A 16,880-nucleotide genomic window follows, 5' to 3' on the forward strand; every position below is an offset into this window, starting at 1 on the left:
GTGGGACTCACCACTGCGGTGCCCCCTGCTGGCTGTCCTGGGATCAGCTTTGCTAGCCAGTGCACCCTCTTCTGGTGGCATCTCACCACCGTCACATCTGCTCCAGGGGCCCAGGTCACTCCTAGGACCGCAGCATCCTCTTCATGACACAGCCCTCTTCATGACACAGCCTTTCTGGGGGAATGTTGCAGTCCCTTAGTCCAGCCACTTCCTCAATGGCAAGTGGGGACAGCGGGCAGGAGGGAACCCAGGCCAGTCCACTACTCCAGGTCCCAGCCTAGGGACCCTGTAGATAGCTGCTGCTTGCAGCGCCCTCTCCAACTCCTCAGTAGATTTCCCTGGGCCACTTCCTCACGGCCCCAGCACCCTCTTTGCCCCTTATCTCAGGGCCTCAGCTGGCAAATCCCTGCAGCCCCCCACGAGCTGCCTTTAGCTCCTTTGGTGTCTGCCTACAGCACTGCTCTGTCCAGGGTGCTTGCTGCCTTTAGCCTGCAAAGCAGCCAGTTCTCTTCCATTCTCAAGCTCCAGGGAGTGACTGAAGCTGCAACCCTTCTTATATGGGCCAGCCAAGCCCTGATTGGCTGCTCCTTGTAGCCCCTCTCTGATCGGCTGCCTCCTGTGCAGCCTCCCGAGGGCTCTATTAACCCTGTAGAGCCCAGAGTGGGACAGGTGCCCCATCACACCCCCATACACACCCAGCTTTCCCAACAGCTCCACTTCGCCCAATCTCCATTCCCCCAGCACAACAAGTAGCCATACTGGGTCACAGTTCAGCCTGCTAGCTTTTCTCAGCCTTGTTCATATTATTATTATTTATTTTTATTATCGTAGCACCTAGGAGCCCCAATCATGGACCAGAACTCCATTGTGCCAGGTGCTGTACAAACACAGAACACAGAGACAGCCCCTGCCCCAAAAAGCTGACAGTCTAAGAATAAGGGAAATGTCAACAGATGGGGGGAACAAGGAAACAATGAGACAATACCGGTCAACAAGGCACTATTTCACTACTCCCCTGTATGTAAGTAATGAGCTAAACTAGGAGCCCATCTCCAATCAGAAATCTCAGCCCCTTGTCCACCATGACAAAGCCCTCTCCACAGTGACCTTTAGATTTGCTGCCCTGCATGAGGAATGGTCACATTTTCTAATCTATATTCACTATTATTAATCTTTTAAAAATAATTAAAACATTTTTTCCCTCCAAACTTCTTCTTCTTTAGTATAGCTGTTATAGTAGCAGCTAGGACCCTCTGTCATAGAATCGTAGACTACCAGGGTTGGAAGGGACCTCAGGAGGTCATCTAGTCCAACCCCCTGCTCAAAGCAGGGCCAATCCCCAACTAAATCATCCCAGCCAGGGCTGTGTCAAGCCTGACCTTAAAAATATCTAAGGAAGGAGATTCCACCACCTCCCTAGGTAACGCATTCCAGTGTTTCACCACCCTCCTAGTGAAAAAGTTTTTCCTAATATTCAACCTAAACCTCCCCCACTGCAACTTGAGACCATTACTCCTTGTCCTGTCCTCTTCTACCACTGAGAATAGTCTAGAACCATCCTCTTTGGAACCACCTCTCAGGTAGTTGAAAGCAGCTATCAAATCCCCCCTCATTCTTCTCTTCCGCAGACTAAACAATCCCAGTTCCCTCAGCCTCTCCTCATAAGTCATGTGTTCCAGTCCCCTAATCATTTTTGTTGCCCTCCGCTGGATGCTTTCCAATTTTTCCACATCCTTCTTGTAGTGTGGAGCCCAAAACTGGACACAGTACTCCAGATGAGGCCTCACCAATGTCGAATAGAGGGGAACGATCACGTCCCTCGATCTGCTGGCAATGCCCCTACATATATATCCCAAAATGCCATTGGCCTTCTTGGCAACAAGGGCACACTGTTGACTCATATCCAGCTTCTCGTCCACTGTAATCCTGTTAGCCGATGGCCAAGGATGTTTGGTGAGGTGCCAGCTATGCCCGTTTTATACCATCCGTGACTTTAACTGCTAGGACGCACTGTCCCTTCGCGGCGGGCAGCCCGGGCTAGGCTGACGGATGCCCCAAGGTCCTAACCACCCGTGACTTTAACTGCTAGAGCTCAGAGCTCCTTCGCAGCGGGCAGTCAGGATTAACTGACAGGCGCCCCAAGAGTTTGCCCCGTGGAGGCGGCATAACTCAACGCTAGGCTCTTAGTACTCTCACCTAATGGCCAGGCTTTATAGCCAAAACGGCTGAGGTTCTTTAATTGTGTTGGCTGCTTTACAGTAAACCAGAGAAACAAGTCAGGCTTATGCACAAATGGTTACCAAAATTTATTAAACTAGATTCTAATCATGTGGTTACAAAATTGCTAGTGCCTACTTATTTAAATGTAGAGATGTTACACACACAAACAAGTTACAAAACTGAAGCCACAATCCCAAAGAAAGAAAACAAAGTATAGAGCTCTATTTCAAAATATGTGTACACTAAAGATAGGAGATCAGGTGTGGGTGCGTCTTACCCTCCTTGCATCTCTCGATTCCAGCGGTGCCAAGCCAGGATCGGTCACTCAATTCCGCGGAAAGACGAATAAGGGACAAGGCTTAGGGACCCTCTTAGCTGCAGAAGCCTTGGGAGGCTGTCACTTATCTGACCAGCAGATAGTGAAAAGCACTCAAAAAATCATGGTGCTGTAGGTCCCCTACTTATACCTCTGTACTCCTTTATTCTCTTTCTCCTTTCTTATGCCAAATTGGGGCTGGTCTGTCTGGGCGACGCCAGCTCTCGCAAGAGTAGTTTACACTTGCAAGGGAGAGAAACAATAAGTGTCGACTACTGGACATTCCTTTTATTAGGGTAAATATTTTCCCACCTAGGATGTTGGTGTGTGTTCATCACGCTATTTAGTAGGGGCTAAGAGCCATGTCTGTCACAGCGCCTCTGCCTGCTGTGAGCCTAATCGTTGTATATGTTCCCAGAGGCACATTGTAGCAGCACACCTGTGCTTTTCACAGCTTCAAAGGCTGTGCTGGAATTTATGTTAAGTGCCCTGTTCCGTGTGTTCCCAGCAATGCTGGTCTGAGGGGGGGGAGGGGGCTGGCTGTCTGGCTACAAACCCCTAGGTCCTTTTCTGCAGAACTGCTGCTGAGCCATTCGGTCCCCATTCTGTAGCAGTGCATGGGATTCTTCTGTCCTAAGTGCAGGACTCTGCACTTCTCCTTGTTGAACCTCATCAGATTTCTTTTGGCCCAATCCTCTAATTTGTCTAGGTCCCTCTGTATCCTATCCCTACCCTCCAGCGTATCTACCTCTCCTCCCAGTTTAGCGTCATCTGCAAACTTGCTGAGGGTGCAATCCACACCGTCCTCCAGATCATTTATAAAGATATTGAACAAAACTGGCCCAAGGACCGACCCTTGGGGCACTCCACTTGATACCGGCTGCCAACTAGACATGGAGCCATTGGTCACTACCCGTTGAGCCCGACAATGTAGCCAACTTTCTGTCCACCTTATAGTCCATTCATCCAGCCCATACTACTTTAACTTGCTGGCAAGAATACTGTGGGAGACCGTGTCAAAAGCTTTGCTAAAGTCAAGGAACAACACGTGCACCGCTTTCCCCTCATCCACAGGGCCAGTTATCTCGTCATAGAAGGCAATTAGATTAGTCAGGCATGCCTTGCCCTTGGTGAATCCATGCTGACTGTTCCTGATCACTTTCCTCTCCTATAAGTGCTTCAGAATTGATTCCTTGAGGAACTGCTCCATGATTTTTCCAGGGACTGAGGTGAGGCTGACTGGCCTGTAGTTCCCCGGATCCTCCTCCTTCCCTTTTTTAAAGATGGGCACTACATTAGCCTTTTTCCAGTCGTCCGGAACTTCCCCCAATCGCCATGAATTTTCAAAGATAATGGCCAATGGCTCTGCAATCACATCCGCCAACTCCTTTAGCACTCTCGGATGCAGCGCATCCAGCCCCATGGACTTTTGTTCGTCCAGCTTTTCTAAAGAGATCAGGACTCCATTCTGCTAGGTGTGTAGAGACAGGTAACAAAGAAGACAGTCTCCTGAAGGCAGCTTATGCTCTCCGTGTCAGATAGGAAGCATCAGGTGGAAAGGGGAGAGACAGGAAAGAGGCAAGCAAGGATTGGGTGAAGAGGAGGATGAAGAGACACTAGAACTGGAATTAGCCAAAAAGCAGAATTCTCAGTTGGCTGCTTTCCTGCCCAGTACCAGCTGGGAATAATCTGTGGCATTAGGACAGAGAGAGGTTTTAAGGCCCCAGTTCAGGAAGACACTTCAGGACTTGCTTAACTTTATGGACATGTTTGAATCGGTTTTGAGACCAATCTCATTTAATCTTTTTATTACTGACCTTGGCACAAAAAGTGGGAGTATGCTAATAAAGTTTGCGGATGATACAAAGCTGGGAGGTATTGCCAATTTAGAGAAGGACAGGGATATCCTACAGGAGGATCTGGATGACCTTGTAAACTGAAGTAATAGTAATAGGATGAAATTTAATAGTGAGAAGTGTAAGATCACGCATTTAGGGATTAATAACAAGAATTTTAGTTATAAGCTAGGGACGCATCAATTAGAAGTAACGGAGGAGGAAAAGGACCTTGGAGTATTGGTTGATCATAGGATGACTATGAGCTGCCAATGTGATATGGCCGTGAAAAAAGCTAATGCGGTCTTGGGATGCATCAGGAGAGGTATTTCCAGTAGGGATAAGGAGGTTTTAGTACCGTTATACAAGGCACTGGTGAGACCTCACCTGGAATACTGTGTGCAGTTCTGGTCTCCCATGTTTAAGAAGGATGAATTCAAACTGGAACAGGTACAGAGAAGGGCTACTAGGATGATCCGAGGAATGGAAAACTTGTCTTATGAAAGGAGACTCAAGGAGCTTGGCTTGTTTAGCCTAACTAAAAGAAGGCTGAGGGGAGATATGATTGCTCTCTATAAATATATCAGAGGGATAAATACCAGAGAGGGAGAGGAATTATTTAAGCTCAGTACCAATGTGGACACAAGAACAAATGGATATAAACTGGCCACCAGGAAATTTAGAGTAGAAATTAGACGAAGGTTTCTAACCGTCAGAGGAGTGAAGTTTTGGAATAGCCTTCCAAGGGAAGCAGTGGGGGCAAAAGATCTACCTGGCTTTAAGATTAAACTCGATAAGTTTATGGAGGAGATGGTCTGATGGGATAACATGGTTTTGGTAATTAAATATTCCTGGTAAATAGGCCCAATGGCCTGTGATGGGATATTAGATGGGGTGGGATCCGAGTTACCCAGGAAAGAATTTTCTGTAGTATCTGGCTGATGAATCTTGCCCATATGCTCAGGGTTTAGCTGATCGCCATATTTGGGGTTGGGAAGGAATTTTCCTCCAGGGCAGATTGGAAGAGGCCCTGGAGGTTTTTCGCCTTCCTCTGTAGCATGGGGCACGGGTCACTTGCTGGAGGATTCTCTGCTCCTTGAAGTCTTTAAACTACAATTTGAGGACTTCAATAGCACAGATATAGGTAAAAAGAAAAGGAGGACTTGTGGCACCTTAGAGACTAACCAATTTATTTGAGCATGAGCTTTCGTGAGGTGAGAGAACCTGGATTTCTGCAGGAAATGGCCCACCTTGATTATCATACACTTTGTGAAGACAGTGGTCACTTTTGATGGGCTATTACCAGCAAGGGAGTGAGTTTGTCTGTGGGGGGGCGGAGGGTGAGAAAACCTGGATTTGTGCTGGAAATGGCCCAACTTGATGATCACTTTAGATAAGCTATTACCAGCAGGAGAGTGGGGTGGGAGGAGGTATTGTTTCATGGTGTCTGTGTATATAATGTCTTCTGCAATTTCCACAGTATGCATCCGATGAAGTGAGCTGTAGCTCACGAAAGCTCATGCTCAAATAAATTGGTTAGTCTCTAAGGTGCCACAAGTACTCCTTTTCTTTTTGCCCTTTTCCGTGACCACAACTAGTCATTTCTGGCATTGTTTCTGCCTTCATTTGGTGTTTGCCAGAGGAGCTCCTGGGGATTCTCTACAGCAAAGTGAAATTGAAGTCAGCTCCTTGAAGCTTTGTGATTACAGGCTAGAGTTGCTCAGAGTGAATCTACTATAGCTCAGTGTATCCTGTCACGAGTGATCCTTAACTTTGGTTTGGGCCTCTGTTTCTCCTGAGGAATTGGGGCTTTGGGAGCACCCACTTATCATCTGGAAGAGAGGAAGGCAGTGTGGCCTAATGTGAAGAGCACTGGCCTGGGACTTGGTTGAGCTGGGTGCTGGTCCATCTCTGCCACTGGCCTGCTGGGTGGTCTTGGATAGGACATGTCACCGCCCTGTGCCTCAGTTTCTCCATCTACATATGGGGACAGTGGTGCTGACCTCCTTTGTAAAGTGCTTTGAAATCTATGGATCAGAAGCCCTATATATGGGATTGGTATGTTCATTATTATAATGGCACATTGCAGCACCCCTTCTGTGGAAGGTGTAACCCACAAACTACTTCTAGGTTCATTGCTGGTGCTGCTCTGAGAGGAGGGATGAGCTGGCGCTCTAAGGCATTGGGCGGAGACTTAGGATATCTAAGTTTTTCTCCCTGCTCTGCCACAGGCTTCCTGTGTGACCTTGGGCAAGTCACATCACCGCTCTGTGCCTCAGTTTCCCCTCCCATCCTTCATCGTACCCGCTCTTTAGGGCACGGTCCATCTCCCACTATGTGTATGTACAGCACCTAGCACAAGGGGGATCTTGATTGGAGCTTCTAGGGGACACCACAGAGCTCGAGCTCCTGTCCAGCTAAGCACTGTTCTCTGTGGTTCAGAGCCTGTATCTCAGGTCAAGTCCAGCCCAAGTCAGTTGTGGGCAACAGCCCTCATCACTTAACAGTGGTTCTGGGCCCTGAGTGAAAGGAGTTGGTGGTGTCAGCCTAGGATCCATCTCACTAACCACTCGGGAATCCATGCAGTGAGACCGAGGACCGAACAGGCTGGGGAGACTTAGCTTAGGGCAGTGCGGAGGCACGTTGGTGAGGCTGCGTGGAGCGTTTGCAATGCTGCTGCTGATCTCTGCAGCTCGGATGCTGCTCCCATTGATGTCTGTGGTGCTGGCCATTTTCACCAGCCTTTCAGAGTAAAAGGCTGTCAGTGGAGATGTTGGGCTCCTGAGATTTCTCAGCAGCTCTTGGACTACGGGCAGGTCTCCTGCTGGGCATGGCTGCGTTAAACTCTGGCTGGGAAGTCACCTGTAAGAAATGGTTTAATGACTCACAGGCCTGCATGAAAAGTGAGTTGATTAACACAATGGCCCAATATGACGGTTAATTAGTGTGATCTGCAGTCAGGAGCGAATCGATGGGGAGGTGGGTTTGAGTGCTGTATACTCCGTTGCTGGCAGCTTCCCAGAGGGAGCGCAGATGTCTTCATTGACACAAACTGTTCCTGGAAATCTCAGATCCCTCATTCTCAGGGCTCTCTCTGTTCAGTCTATTGATCAGAACCACTTCAGGGAGCGAGCTGGCTTTTGAAAGGAGTTTATGGCAATTAGGCAGGACGTGGTACTGCAGCGAGCCATGCTGGCAGGGTGTTGTACGGCAGTCAGCTGTACTCCTCGGGTATGGTACTGCGGCAGTAGCTCGTGGGGTATGGTACTGCAGCGCGGGACGCTGGCGGGGCATTGTCCTGCAGCGAGCTGCGCTGGCGGGGCGCGGCACGAAAGGCATAACGAATATCTTGATGTATCTTTAACTATCAGGAATGGCAAAGGCCAAGATCTGGATGGCACCCGCTGTAGCATGGAAAATAAAATGAATTCTGTGGAGAGGGTCGTTGCTAAGGGCCACAGCTTCAGGCTGGCACCTGGAGCAAATAGCTAGGCTGAGTCGATGCCCGGGGCGAGGGAGGAATCTTCCCACACAAGCACCCAGTGTGTGCTGTGGCTGCGGGCTGCTCTGTGGAGGCTTTGGTACTACTTAGGTTCCTCCCTTCCCTGCCACAAAGGGAGAGGCCCAGCTTTCCCAGGGCATAACTAGAGAACATCCTTATTTAGGGCATGTCTCCATGGGACATTATGCAGGTTGTGAGATCCCTTTGTAAGTCGTCTGTGAGGTAAGGGGTGAATGTGAACGGGGACATTCTTGTTCAGACCTGGGGCGCCTTTTTCCAGTTTAGCTGATGTGACTTTGGAAGAGGGTTAAGTAAATAAATCCACAAAACAAGGCTCTTGCTGGGTTTAGCTTCCAAGAGAAGGTTTGATGCCGCGCTGGAGTTTTGCGGGGGGTATTTTCCAGCCCGCCTGCTGGGCTGTTTGGGCTTCGGCTGAATCGTCACATGGGGGTTCAGTTCAGAGTAGGTCACCCTCTCTTTCTCCCAGGCCAACTCAGAGGCGCGTTGGGTGCCTGCCTGGCCAGACCCATCCACTCTCTTAAGCAATTCCTGTGCTACATGCATAAGCATCACTAACAATCTTGTTTCGGGCCTGGTGATGATCAGAGGAAATTGTACTTCAAACTGGAGGGTTCTGAGGTCTCCTCTAGTGCCGTCCCTTATTAAGAGCGACACTGTTTCCTCGCAGAGTATTTTCTGCCTCTCTGTTGGCAGCAGAACCAGTGGAATTACACTGGATGCTGGGGGCTTCAGTGTTTGTCCCCTCAATGACCTCAGATCACATATGATCAGGGTACAAGTCGGAGCTGCCTGCACCACAAGGCCTAGCTGGGGTCTGAACTCCAGACAGGCCATCACCAACTCAGATGTCATCACCAGTTGGAAGGATTTTGCATTTGGAATTGAGCCGACAGGCAACATCTGTCTCTGCTGTAGCAGTGCTGGGGCTTCAGGGCTAATGGCGGTCTGAGCTGGTGGAGTTCACCCAATCAAGTCAGCCTGTTGTCCAGACTTACCCTATACTTGGGCTCGGCATAACTGACAGTACAAATAACAATGCCTCGGCCTAAGCTTTCTCCCCTATCTTGACTGTCCCCTACAGAATCTCTTCTGGCCTAGTGCCTACAGTCCCCACTTCTCCAATACCTGGTGAGTGAATAAGCTGACCGTGGGGTCCTAGCACCTGCTCTCAGGGTGGATCATGAGATGTCTGCTGCTCTGTTGCAGCCAGTAATGTCCGCACCTAGGACTCGGACACAGAGGGTCCGATTCTCCTCTCACCTCCCCTAATGTAAATCAGCACTAAAGTCAACAGGTCACACCAGAGTCATGCCCAGCGGGACCTAAGAAGGTGCCATTTTTTTACAGCCACCTGTGTCAATGTAACTGCATTTCAATCCGTTTCGTGTTAAACTGCTGCAGGCCCCGTACACCAGTCAGGCGTGTTTGCCGGGTGCTTTGCCCTTCCTCTGAAGCCGCTGTCATTGGCCAATAGCGGAGATGGGATATTGGGATAGGAGAACCATTGAAGCAGACACCCCCACCCCCCCCCCCAATTTCTAACAGGCTCCACGACACTCTAATATTCCCTGCATTAGTGCTGGTGCATTAGTGCTGGAGGCAGGAGTTTCTTTTCCAGGACAAGTGAATAATCCATTGTTCCCCCAACTAACACAGGTCATCCCAGACTGGAAGGAACAGGAGTGGAATGCCGAAAAACCAGAGAACTACGCCGGGATTTTCCACTTCCAGTTCTGGCGATTCGGTGACTGGGTGGACGTGGTGATAGACGACCGCCTGCCGACACTTCACAATCAGCTCATCTACTGCCACTCCAACTCCAAGAACGAGTTCTGGTGCGCGCTGGTGGAGAAGGCCTATGCCAAGTAGGTATACGAGCCAGAGCCATCGAGGCTGAACTGCAGCCCTGCCTGGTGCTCTGTGTACTTAGCTCTGTGGGAAGCAGTATGGCCTAGTGGACAGAGCACTGACCTGGGACTTGGAAGCCCTAGGTTTGAGTCCTGGCTCTGCCACAGGCCTGCTGGTGGACTTTGGTAAGTCCTTTTCTGTGCCCCTGTTTGTCCCACCAGTAAAATGGGAATGATAATACTGACCTGCTTTGTCAAGTGCTTTGAGATCTGCAGATGACAAATGCCGTATAAATAGGGTAGCCAACTTTCTAATTTCTGAAAACCAGACTGCCCTGCCCCACCTAGTCCCCCGAGGCTCCATCCACTGCCCCGCCTCTTCCCCTGAGGTCCGCCCCTTTGCCCACCTCTTCCCCCGAGGCCCGGCCCCGGCTTGCTCCTGTTGCATCACTCACTGCTCTCCTCCCTCCTGCTCTCCTGTGACTAGAGCCTCTCCACCTTCCTTCCTCCTGCTTTCTCCCCCAGGTGGGCTCCCTCTGCTCCGGGGCTGGGACAGGAGCTGCAGCCAGATGAGGAGCCTGCAGCCTGCCTGCCCGCCCATGAGATGCAAATAGGAGGCGGCCCCGGCTGAGCAGGGGCTGGCACGGGTTGATGAGCCAACGCCTCCCCCACAACGCCTGCAGCCCGCAGTAATCAGACTTTTGGTGTCCAGTCAGTACATCTGACCGGACACTGCCAGGTCCCCTTTTGACCAGCCTTTCCGGTCAAAAACTGGACACCTGAAAACCCTATGTATAAAAGCTAGGTATGGTTATTATTGATCACGAGTCCTTACTTTGTAAAGTTCTGTATCTATCCCTGGCGAAGGGAGGCACTGGCAAACCTTTTCCTTACAGGTCAAGGGTGATTGTCATCTTCCCTGGAGTGGATGAGCTTGCTAAAAGTTTGGAACTATTTTAATGGACCATCACATTTAGTGGAACTAGTAGAGTCCCTCTGAATTTCAGAAAGGTGTGGGGAGCATTTTGCAGTCAAGCCCCCACATCTATACCCACCCTTCCCAGTTCTGGTTCCAGGTTAGATCTAAAAAAGTGGGCAGGGGGTTGTTTGCCATGATAGCCCTGAATGCAGCCAAAATCTCAGGAGGACTGCTGATCTCGTGACACTGTCAAGATGGCAGCATCCTCGTCGGCTCCGCTGTGACAAATCCAAACCTGGGAACTAGCCCTAACGAGGCCTCGCACTGAATCCTAGCCGCATGCTAATTCTGATCGGGACCCACTGCAGGCACCCTTCCCGCAGTGAATATGGGGGCTTCCAGCGCTCAGAGGGAGTCTGGATGGTGCTGAAAACAGCTGGTGCAGGATGTGTGCTACTGCTCCCCGTCCTGCTCTCCCCACCTCCCGGAAATCACCTTGAACCTCCTGCAACTGCTGATTGCGCCTGCTGGCCCCAAGTGGCCCAAGGCCTAGAGATGCTTTTTACTATTCAATCCCTTTCCCCACTGCTGCTGGCTCCATCCCTCTCTCCCAGCATGGACTCCCATCCTCCCCGCCCCCCTGCTCCTCATCTCACTCTCCTGATGCCCTCTCCACCTGGCCATCCAACCTCTCCCTGCCAGTTCTTGACCCCCCCCCCTCCCCCCGGGTCGTGTAGGGAGCTTACAAGGTGAATTGAGGAGGATTTGCAGCATCTGAGAAGGCAGGACTCCTTCTAAGCAAGCGCACCAGCTCGACTCTCCACCCAGAAGCCCTTTCTCTGGCCGCCCTGCTCCTGACCCCACCGCTAAAGCCTTAAAACAGCCCCATTCCAGGCAACGCCCAACTAGAAATGTTTCCAGAGGGTAAAACTCACTTTTCTTCCTGCCATAACGATGGGGTCTCTATGTAAATGCAATTGGCAGCTAGCTAATCACTGCAGCTGGTTGATTCCTGCCTGTTGGAACATGTATATAAAACACCCCCGTAGGTGCATGGCAGTGGAGAGGTACAGGTGAGGCCTCCATGCAAGGTTGCAAACCAGAGCAGAGCCTTTACATCCCCTGGAGTTTGCCCAAACACACTTAGCCCAAAGTTTTTGCCCCTAATTTTTGCCGTCAGTGTAATGGTTTCTCCCTTGAATAGAGAGTGAGTTCATCATAGCAGAGGCCTCAGTTCTGTCCACATCTGCACTCTGCACCGGTATCACTCCTTTGGCTTTGGCCATTACTCCTGCTGCACACCAGTGTAAGTGAGATCAAACTCAGGCCCAGAAGCTCCAGTTTCCTGGGCTCTAACAGCTCCTTTTAGCTGGGAGGCATGACACTAGCCCAGGGAGTTGGAGACTTCGGGCTTAGACACAAGATGAAAACTACTGTCTCCGCACCACACCCACTCCCATTTCCCAGACACAGATGGTCACCAGCCTCTTCATTCTGGCTAAGAAGGACACAGCAGCCCACTCTCCCAATAGCCTCCTGGCTCTCCCATTAGGGGACTTGTTAATATAGAGGCCGGGAAGTCTATTCTTCTTACTGCCACCTTAAGTTAACGTCATCTCCGCCATCTGCTCAAAACTTGCCCAGCTACAGGATCCAAGTCATTTGGGGGCTGGAGCGTCCTGGAGTGCCTCAGCACTGTGAATTCTGACGCTGTCACCTGTCCACTGGCCCCGCCACTGAATATTTCCCACCTTGGTATCAGTGACGTAGCTAGGACAGGAAAACTGGGTGGGCGGCAGTGACACGGGGGCTACCTCCCCCCATGGTACCGGAGGTGGATTACGAATTTGTGAGGCCCTGGGCCAGGACAAGTGGGGGTCCCTCCCCACCCCTTCCGCCTGCAGTGTCCCCCGTGCTCCTGTCGGGAAATGAGGCCAGGCGCGAGGGCTTGCCCTGCTCCACCTGCCTGGCGCTCCTGCCAGGGAGCAGGGCTTGCCTCGCTCCCCAGCAGGAGCGGTAGGTGGAGTGTGGCAAGCCGCTGCACCCCAACTCTGCTCCCCTGGCGCGGGGCGCCCATTTTTCCAGGGCCCCACAATTGGCCAGGGCCCTGGGGCATGGCCCGCTGGCCCACTGGCTAATCTGCCACTGGCTCAGACCCCTAGCTGGGGCTGGAGATCGGGGCAGCAGCGTGCGGCACCGGCAGGAGAGGGACCCGACTGGACACTCAGCCAGGGTCCAGCAGTCCCAGCCTGTGGATTTGGGGGGCTCCGGCCCTGATTTGGGTGGGCCTGGATGCTAAGTGGGTGGGCTGCGGCTCACTCATGGCTATGCCCCTGCTTGGTATGAAAATGAAATGCTTCCCCCGGGGCCTGTTGAAATGCTAGCAGTAACCCTCCTCTAGCAGTGTGCCTCATCACAAGCTCAGAACTGAGGCCTGGTTCATCCCAATACTTTGTCATTATGTCCAGATCGTTCTTAACGCACCCTGCGCGATTTTAAGGTTTTGTGTCCAGATGGGGCAAAATTTGTGGTTTACCCAAGTTTTCTGCATGGAAGCAGGGGCTGCTCAGCAGTTCTGTGTGATATTTCATTGAAGTTTTGGCTAGAGACATTCAGATGGGACAAATATCCATCTGGATGAAAACCAGGCAGCATTTGGGGGAGCCCCTAGGAAGTAAAATTGACACCTTTCAGTCCGCTCCAGCTGTTACTAGCTTTTGATCAAGATTCCTTGTGAGGGGAGAAAACGCTCCCGTAGAACTGAACGTGTTGAACAGCCCTGTGCTGTGTTTGACAACAGCAAACATGATAATTGTGCTTTGCAACTTCCGTCCCGAGATCTCAAAGCGATGAACAAGTGAAAACTCACCAAACCCCCCTGCAATTTAGGTTTTAGTTTCTTCATTTTACAGGCACTGAAACAGGTGCTCAGAGATCAAGGACAATATTTTCAAACTTGCATGCCTGATGTTAAGCACCTATATGATCATCCTGAGTTTCAGAGGCATTGAGGAACCACTACTCCTGCTGAGTTCAACGTTGGCCTGTGTGATTTACTGGGTGGTTCAAGGAAGTTTGAGGCAGAGCTTGGGATAGAGCCTAGGTCTAGGGACCCCACTCCTGTACCTTACACCCCACAACCATTTGCTGCTATTAATTACAGGGGAATGGTTGCTAGGAGGAGAATCTTGGCCCATGGCTTCAGTTCAGATGAAGACCAAACACTGCTGCTTATCCAAACTTGTGCAGGGCTGGCCACACAGAGAGACTTCTGATACTCCTCACTTCTGCTTGAGCCAGAAATGGAGTGGAAACAATCATTCAGCATTTCCTGCCCCAGCTCATGAGAAATCCAAGGGAAGGGAAGTCGATCAAACCTCTTTGAAACTCAGGAAAGTTTTGGCCGGAGATTTTCACAAAGATTTGGTGGTGGTTGGTAGCTGACTTATTATTTTAGTAAGGTAGCATCCTTGGGATCGGGGCCCCATTGGAGAAGACAGTCCTTGCAAAGGGGAGTGGGTAGGGAAACAACATGCAAGTAAACAAATCTGATGAAGGATGGGCCCAGCTTTGTTAGCTACGTGTGTGTGGTTTGGGGTTTGGTTTGTCTTTTTAACTGGGGGCAGAGGCAAGGAGGAGGGAAGACGGACAGTCGCAGTGAAAAGCTGCTTGACCACCCCTGTTTAATACACAAACCAGTCGAGGCTCACCCAGTCCTGGAGATGCTGACAGAGCCCAGCCTGGGAGGCATTATTGGGCAAGTCGACTGTACCATGCTCCCACCCTCTCCTAGAGCCCCGTGACTGCTGCTAACCTCCACACGTGCTGTCTTCGTTCCTCCCCTCTTGCAGGCTGGCCGGCTGTTACGAGGCGCTAGACGGAGGCAACACGGCAGATGCACTAGTAGATTTTACTGGCGGCGTCTCCGAGCCCATCGACCTGATGGAAGGGAACTATGTTAACGACGAAGCCAAACGAAATCTCCTCTTTGAGCAAGTGCTGAAGGTCCACAACAGGGGAGGGCTCATCAGCTGCTCCATCAAAGTAAGACGTGTTGCTGTTGTGATTTGTCTGGTAGCCACGCTGAGAGGTCCCAGTCAGGGATCAGCTGGGCTCTGCGCGCACGCACACACACGCACACGCGCACACGCACACACACACACACACACACACACACACACACTGAAAGGATGGTACCTGCCTCAAAGAGCTGACAATCCGGGTAGATAGTGTGAGCCTGCCGTAGATCTCTCTGCCGCCGGAGTGACGCCTGATCTTCCCCTGGGAGATCAGAATTGGGCCCCTTGGTGATGCGGACACGTAAGGGAGAATTTTATTTTCGGAGTCCCTATGGCAGTGCGTCTGGGCTGGTTTACACAAGGATGGGCTGATTTGCCGTGCATCTGGGCTGGTTTGCTTTCAACCCGCTATGGATGTGGTCACTCGGTCACTTGCGATGCTAGTGCTTCCTGGGTTCGCCCGTGATAACGGAACCCCTCTCCCGACGTCCCGTGCACGTGTGTCATAACGGATTGTAGAGCCTGGAGAAGGGACAGTCTGTGTACGGGATCTGGCCCACCCCCCTGCTTTTTTGCAAATGAATGCTTGTTCCCTATAGTGTATTCTCCAGCCTGGTGCTATTTTAACTGTCTCGGTTGCTGAGGCATCCAGCATTTCCCTCGAGAGACTGTGTCATAGTCGAACTGCGTCAGCATTCCCTGATAGCCAGCATGCATCTCCCTTCGCTCGCTTTCCCCCCGCAGGACATTCAGCTTTCCCACTCCCCTTCTTCTGGAGCTGCAGATTGTAATGGGGCAGCTCTTCCACCGGGGATCCACATGCAGTGGGAGCCCTCTGCTCGGTGCAGAAGGAGACCCCCAGCTGCCTCTTTGGCACCGTCCCTCCCTACCTTCCTGGGGTTCCATGGACGGGCTCGCCCTGGGTTTGGGGATCTGCACAGGGAGGGGGCAGGGGCAGGACTAAGGAAGTAAAATCTCCCCTGCCCCACAGCCACACGCAGCCTGCTAGGAAAAGTTCTTACAGCCCCAAGCTGAGTTACCTTCCACAAGCACCTCCATGCTGGGAGAAAACCCTTGGTGTGGGGGGGAGGGGTGGGCTGGGAGTCAGCCATAGCTAGGGAGACCCTGGTAATGCAGGTCCCAGAGTGAGTTCAGAGGCCTCTTGCCTTCTGGAGACCCCCAGAGCTGTGGGGATCTGTTGGTTCATCTCCGGCTGGGGTACAGGAGACAGCAAGTCTGTGGGGATGCAAACTTCCAGCTGCTTCTTTGCCAAGATGTAAATTTCTCATTCATACCCTTTTTCCCACCAAAGAATGGCCACGTGACCAGGTGATAGTCCATCTGATTTTGTTGACACCTGGCTGAGCCGTCAGTTTGCCTTTTGTCTATGAGGAACCGGTTTGTACCTGCTTTTCTAAACTTGGAATATGTCTCAATAATGTTATACAGTAGAATCTCATAACTTTACATACAATGTAAAGGGTGACAAAAATGACTAGGGATATGGAACAGCTTCCATATGAGAAGAGATTGATAAGTCTGGGACTTTTCAGCTTGGAAAAGAGATGACTAAGGGGCGATATGATAGAGGTCTATAAAATCATGATTAGTGTGGAGAAAGTAAATAAGGAAGTGTTATTTACTCCTCATAACACAAGAACTAGGGGTCACCAAATGAAATTAATAGGCAGCAGGTTTAAAACAAACAAAAGTAAGTGTTTCTTCACACAACGCACAGTCAACCTGTCGAACTCTTTGTCAGAGGACCTTTTGAAGGCCAAGACTGTAACAGGGTTCAAGAAAGAACTAGATAAATTCATGGAGGATAGGTCCATTAATGGCTATTAGCAAGAATGGGCAGGGATGGTATCCCTAGCCTCTGTTTGCCGGAAGCTGGGAATGGGCGACAGGATGGATCACTTGATGATTACCTGTTCTGTTCATTCCCTCGGGAGCACCTGGCATTGGTCAGTGTCAGAAGACTGGATACTGGGCAAGATGGACCTTTGGTCTGACCCCGTATGGCCGTTCTTATGTTAATGTTGCTACTCATATTTTCCCAGGACAATAATGAACAGCATATTATGAGTTTTCAAATGATACCTCATAAGGCTTACTTTGTGCAAAATCCATTATAGTTTTGTAAACAGGGTGAACATAGTGATACGGACCATCACAGGAATATAACCTTCCTGGAGCTG

At 50.8% G+C, this 16,880-nt stretch overlaps 1 protein-coding gene across 1 annotated transcript in view; it reads left to right on the forward strand.

Moving 5' to 3' along the window:
- Nucleotides 1–16,880, forward strand: part of CAPN5 (calpain 5) — a 124,805-nt gene that overhangs the window by 84,732 nt on the left and 23,193 nt on the right. The window contains exons 4-5 of the mRNA XM_074943014.1: nucleotides 9,551–9,759; nucleotides 14,512–14,704. Coding sequence (XP_074799115.1) covers nucleotides 9,551–9,759; nucleotides 14,512–14,704 — 402 coding nt within the window. The remainder of the gene's footprint in view (nucleotides 1–9,550; nucleotides 9,760–14,511; nucleotides 14,705–16,880) is intronic.

This window comes from Natator depressus, chromosome 1 (genome assembly GCF_965152275.1).
Source record: "Natator depressus isolate rNatDep1 chromosome 1, rNatDep2.hap1, whole genome shotgun sequence".
NCBI lineage: Eukaryota > Metazoa > Chordata > Testudines > Cheloniidae > Natator > Natator depressus.